We start from the raw sequence: 6,000 nt of genomic DNA on the forward strand, positions 1-6,000 counted from the left end.
ATGGTTCTGACAACTTGCAATCTTCATGCTGGAAATCAGCTTGCCAGGGTATAAAACGTATTTCATACTTCACAATGGAAATAAGAACATCCCCCAGCAGAGGAGACTGGTGACCTACTTACTGAAGAGCAGTTAGGAATTCGTAACTACTCTGAATTCCAAATTGGAGAGGAGGGCTATGTTCTCCTGTTGGTAGGGCTATGCACCACAATCTTTCCAATAGCAGTCAAAGGCAGAGGACTGGTGCCATGATTATGGATCAGGAGGAGGAGTTTTCATGGTATTTCAACTCAGGATCCTGGGAAGTTTTCCCTAGAAACACCCAAAATTTGATAATGCAGTAACTGACAAAGTAAGTGAAATTGTGGAATAAAGATCCTGAGTAGCATAAATTTAGCATGGTTTGCTTATGTGTTTGTATTGTTCCATTTGCAACAGTAAAATTACAAAACAAAATAACACAGATGCAACAAGAAAATTCAAAGCCATGAAATCGAGAGGTATTCTCATCTTGTGTGGACCATTCCTCTTTGACACAGAGAGAAGCCTTTGTCACTTTGTTCTCGGTATTAGCTCAGAAGTTCCTCCCCACATATGGGTGGTCTTCAACCCAGCATCAAAATCACTGGCTTGAGAATGACTTAAGAGTAGTTTTGGACACTGGTCCGCTTTACAGTATAAATCATAAACAGATGTTTGACCTTGCTGAACTGTGAACTAACAAAGCACTGTTTCTGTTCTTAATTTTGATTTGTCAAGGTCCCTTTTCTACCTTTTTTTTTTTTTCTCTTCTGTAAGTAACATATTAAACTCATCATGAGGGGCCTTTGCAGACCACTGCCCACCCTGCCTTGAGGTCCTGATGAAAGCCCCACAGGCAGGGCTGACATACACTTCTCAGGATGCTGGTGCAAGTCTTATGGGCCAGCACAGTGCCCAAGTTGGCACTAAGCTCACCTTGAGGCAGAGGGTGCTTACAGTCACTATGGGAAGAGGGACAGGATGGTGGAGAATGAATGACCCCTGGAGTTTCCAGTTCCCTAAGGAGTTACTTCTCAAATGATAGGTCATTTTTCCAGTTGTCTTATAAATAGACATACATAGGTATTTCAGAATCACTTGAATGCACAATTAATCATTCAGGCACTTGAGGTGAGGTAGAACATGTATTGGACAGTGTTTAGCCCTCCCTGTTTCTATTATTCAGTGCCTCATTGTAGCAGCTTCCAAAGACAAGCCAATGAAGCCGTTGATAGAACCATGATTTCACTAGCTGCAATCACCAAGATATTTTAATATTAGATTCTAGTTGATTATTGAGGCTTATGATAAAGACTATGCATGTTAGCAAGCACACATTCTCCTCATAACTGCTTGCTTACAAAGCTAAACAGCATGCACTGTGTAGGGAGACTGTGCACAAGAAGACCTTATTTAGGTTTTTCTTTATCCAGAAAAGTGAACAGAACCAATTCCTTTAGTCAATAATGCCTTATTCAGATAATTCTCAGCATGAGGTGGGCCATGAGGGGCATCTGAGGGCAAGGCTTCTGGCAGAGGGGATACCAAGGGACAAGACTGAACTTGGACAAGGCACAACTGTGAGGGTTTGACCTGAGACCCTGATCTTAAAGGAAAACTATTCTAGAAAAAAATAGCCACAACATATGATTCAACCCTATGATTTCCTTTTCAAGGCAATTACAAATGGTAAAAACCTGCACACTGGCCTTTATCATGCTAGTCAGGTAAGCACACAAACCAAGGGTCTGAACTACTTTCAAAACTGGATTTGCTTAACAAGGCCAAGCTACCCTGATATGTCAATTTGGTTTGTTTCTGACTGAGTGGTTCTCCAAAGACTCAGGGCTTTAACTACTAAAACCCAGAGAATCCTGGAAATATCACAGTGATTAGGTCACTAACCATAACTACTACTGCCTACATCAACACCTCTCACGTACCCTTAGGCAGTAATGCCCAGTACACTGGAGGTCAGGTTCTGAGATCAGATCACATGGCTAACATGGTTAACAACACAGATATGTGCATTCTTGCCTGGACGGCCACTAACCAGCATGTAAGCTTGGTAAAGAAAATGAGACCTGCAGTTCTTGGTCTCAGAAGCAGTGTGAGCAGTGTCTCATCTGGTCCCTCAGATCCACACAGAGCAGGTTGCTGGCCCATATCATTACTTGCAATTCACTGCAACTATCATATGCTCTGCTTCCTTTTAAAGGCAGGAGGAAAGGCAGGAGCCAGTCTGTCCAGGCACATGTGGCATTGAGCCAAAGACCACCCATCACAAGTTTGTCAGGCCACATCCTGGAGAGCCACCAGACCTTCCTTCAGACATCCACATCAGTCCATGAGTTGGCCCCAAGGAAGTCCAGCAGCCAGCTTTCTTTACACAACTCAGCCGCATCCCTGCATTCTCAGCCACCGCCCACCACTACAACAGGCCACCTGAGCGTCCGTGAGAGGGCCGAGGCACTGATCAGGTCCAGCTTGGGTTCATCTACCAGCTCCACTCTGAGCTTCCTCTTTGGCAAGAGGAGCTTCTCCAGTGCCCTTGTTATTTCTGGACTGTCTGCTGCAGAGGGTGGCAACACCAGTGACACCCAGTCATCCAGCAGCGTCAACATCGTGATAGGACCTTCAGCCAGAGCTGCAGGCCACGCCACACGGGTAAGCAAGCACTGCATTAGCAGTCTGGAACTTTACCAGGCTAGTATGATAGGTGCCTGATGAGACCCATCCATTTGCCTGCAGACTTGCATCACATTCCCTATTGGGAATAAAGTGACCCCATTTCTCACTCTAAGAGTGAGAAATGACCAGGTCGTTAGACATGAAATGGTTGGGCAGCATTCTGAAGCAGGCAAGCTATAGAGTGGCCTGTAAATAACAATACCAGGCATTGTTGGAGGTTGCCTGAAGCAGGAGTTGAGCAGAATTGTCATCATTAATGTTAAACTTGGGGATGGGAAGAGGATGCTCTCCATTCATGCATACAATGGAAGCAAGTTTAAGTTCATTCTCTTCTCCTAGCATTCTGGTCTGAGGGAGAAGAGAAGAAACATTTCCACCCTGGAGTTAGGTTATGGTTGATTTCTCTCCATCTGGTTTAATTTTAAAGGTGGTGCGATGTCTACTACCATCAGGTGTTTCAACACTAGAAAAAGAGAGTTTTAAGAACTTCATGCAAATAAAATGTTACTTATCCAGAATCCCAAGGTAGCTGACATCACATGAGTACCTCGTGCTTCAAATATATGTACACAGAGACATACACGCACACAGAGAGAGAAAATAGAGACAGAGACAGACATTCAGTGATTCTCTTGTATAACACGGTAAACAAACTCACTGCCATCCATGAGTCCAACTCATAGCAACCCTCATTGGGTTTCCAAGGCAGTAAATCTTTATCAGAATTAGATTGCCCCATCTTCCTTCCATAGAGCAGCTGGTGGGTTTAAGCCACCAACTTTCTGGTTAGCAGTCAAATGCCTTAGGCACTGTGCCACCAGAGCTCTGTATAACATGGTAGCACTAGGGCAAATATCCCTCAGATTTGGTGATTTTCTGTGTTCCTTTTGGATGTTACCATATTTTCCTGCCCAAGATTTGTTCTCTTCATCAAACATGAGAGTAATACCCCACTTGCTTCCAGTCCTGGGTGCAGTTACTGGGAGTTTGAAAGCGATGGCTACACTAAGCCTTCTGATCTGCCACTGTCCTCTCCTTCCATAGGAGGTGTTCTCTAGGCAGAGGTCCCTCCTCCCCTGTAAGACACAATAAAGTTACTGCCCACAGCCACTTGACACCAATGCTGAGACAAAATGGCTTATAGTAATTAGGTCACTTTATCTAGCAGGTTCATGGTTTCTTAGAGCTCATAGACTACACCTGCCAAGAGGAAGGGAGCTGGTTACTTTAAGACATTTAATTAAGTTTAGTGAGATAACAGATTCCTTGGGTGGGGCAAATGGTTGACACACTCAGCTGCTAACCAGAAGATTGGAGGTTCAATTTCACCCAAAGCCACCTTGGAAAAAAGGCCTGGTAATTGACCTTTCTTTTAAACCCAAACTTTAGTGAAAACACTAAAGGTCACAGCTTTTTATAACATATGTTGGGTCACCATGAGTTGGAGTTGACTTGATAGTAACTAGTTAGCTAGATAACTAAGCTGATAAACAAGCTTCCCTCCCTTTTTCTCATTTCCTTAATGAAAATGTACAAAATATTGCAACGTTTCCCCAAATATGCTCAGTCACAGTCTTAAAAGGGTATGTATCTCTGGTACTCATCCACTTCCTTCACTCCAACAAGGATAATTAAGTCCATGGGGCTATGTGTATCCAGAATAAAAATGTCTCTATACAGCTGTTCTGGGCCAAATCTCAGGAACCCAGCATGCATGGTAGGGCTAGGTGTACATGAAATGATGCTGACAGAACAAAGGCCATCCAGGCAACAATGACCTTTTGCCAAAGGTCATCTCTTTCTAGCATACCAGACTGTCTGGGAAAAGGCCCTGCTCTGGAGGCCCTGTGATAGGTTGTGGTTCTGTCCTTTCCTCAAAGGCTAAACCCTGGTCTCTGTAGTCTGATCTGGCCTTAGAACCTGACCTCAAAGCTGCTGGGCACATGGGTACTTATGCTCTGGTTTAGCTCCACTGGGTGGTCCTGACTAGAAGAAACTGGCAATGGGTCTGTGCTGAGATGTCCATTGCTTCTGTTTTCTTTTTGGAAGCACTTCTCGGAGCCATGTGAACCCACTGATGGTGAAGAGCAGGGCCAGCACTGTGAAAGCCATCTAGCTGAGGCCATGGTGGAGAACTCTGGGGTGATGTGCAGAAGAGCAAGCCAGGAGGATATGGGGCTGGATGACACGGCATCCCAGCAAAGTGCTTCGGATGAGCAGTAACGGACATCCATCAGGAAGTCTGTGTGCAGGAACCGTGGATCATCCATGTGTCCACCTTTATGATTCTCCTCAAAACCCCCAAACTGAAAAGAGAAAATGTTGTAATCCATGTCAAAGCTGTTCTAGAAAACAGACTAGTTTCAATCTCAGGTTCCTGAAAAATTCTCACATGATGAAAGAAGAATTGACACCACCTGCCTCCTTCTCCAAATGCCTGGCCCAGAGCTGCACCACTTGGGTGGCACAAATACAGTTTTCAGAATTTGAAGTTTCAAACAAAAGCCATTTACTATCTTAAAAACAACTAGAATAAGTAGAGCACATGACTGACTCTTGCTCTCAAGAAGATAAGACAACTGCATGTTAGATAATTGGCACTTTATATATTACTGTTACCATAAAAAAGAAATGAGCAGCTGCACTTACAGGTAGTCCTCAGGTTACAAACAAGATCCATTCCTAAGTGTGTCTTTAAGTCAAAGTTGTAGGTACATTGAAACAGGTGCATACAGTTCATATTTAGCTTTACTTCAGTGCAAGGAAAAAGCTGGAAGCTTTTTTAAAAATTTTTTCCCTCTTTGTAAATGCTCCCTCTCTGATGTCACATGACTGATTGATCTAAGGGGTGCATCTCCCTAGGGTAGATGGGTGCATCTTCCTGGGGTAGGTGTTCTGCATGTAGGTCTTTCTATTGTTGGTCTGAGAGCCAATCCACAAAATCCACAATCCACTAGGCCCAAGGGATAACTCAGGACCATAGTCTCCGGGGTTCCACCAGTCTCTATCTAACCAGTAATTCTGGTCATTTTTGTGTTTTTGAATTTTGTTACATATTTTTCCTCCCACTCTATCTAGGATCTCCAACTTTGATCCGTTTCCCAGTGGTTGGCATTGGTAGCTAAGCACCATCTAGGACTTCTGGTCTCAGGGCCATGAAGGCTGAGGTCTTTGTGGTCCATCATATCTTTGGACTAATTGCTTCCAAATGACTTTGATTTTCTTCACTTTTCTTTGCTCCAGGTGAGAGGAGACCAATAGTTGTATCTTAGCTCAAAGCTTTTTCAA

The 6,000-nt window shown here is 43.9% G+C and overlaps 1 protein-coding gene across 1 annotated transcript in view; it reads left to right on the forward strand.

Annotated features, from left to right (window-relative positions):
* PCNX2 (pecanex 2) overlaps positions 1 to 4,935 on the forward strand; it is a 688,168-nt gene extending 683,233 nt beyond the window's left edge. Inside the window, exons 32-34 of the mRNA XM_007938510.1 lie at positions 197 to 243; positions 2,240 to 2,688; positions 4,762 to 4,935. Of these exons, the coding sequence (XP_007936701.1) occupies positions 197 to 243; positions 2,240 to 2,688; positions 4,762 to 4,935 (670 nt within the window). The remainder of the gene's footprint in view (positions 1 to 196; positions 244 to 2,239; positions 2,689 to 4,761) is intronic.
* Positions 4,936 to 6,000: the final 1,065 nt, after the last annotated feature.

The sequence above is a fragment of the Orycteropus afer genome, unplaced genomic scaffold, assembly GCF_000298275.1.
Source record: "Orycteropus afer afer isolate SDZICR_OR568_19922 unplaced genomic scaffold, OryAfe1.0 scaffold00050, whole genome shotgun sequence".
NCBI lineage: Eukaryota > Metazoa > Chordata > Mammalia > Tubulidentata > Orycteropodidae > Orycteropus > Orycteropus afer.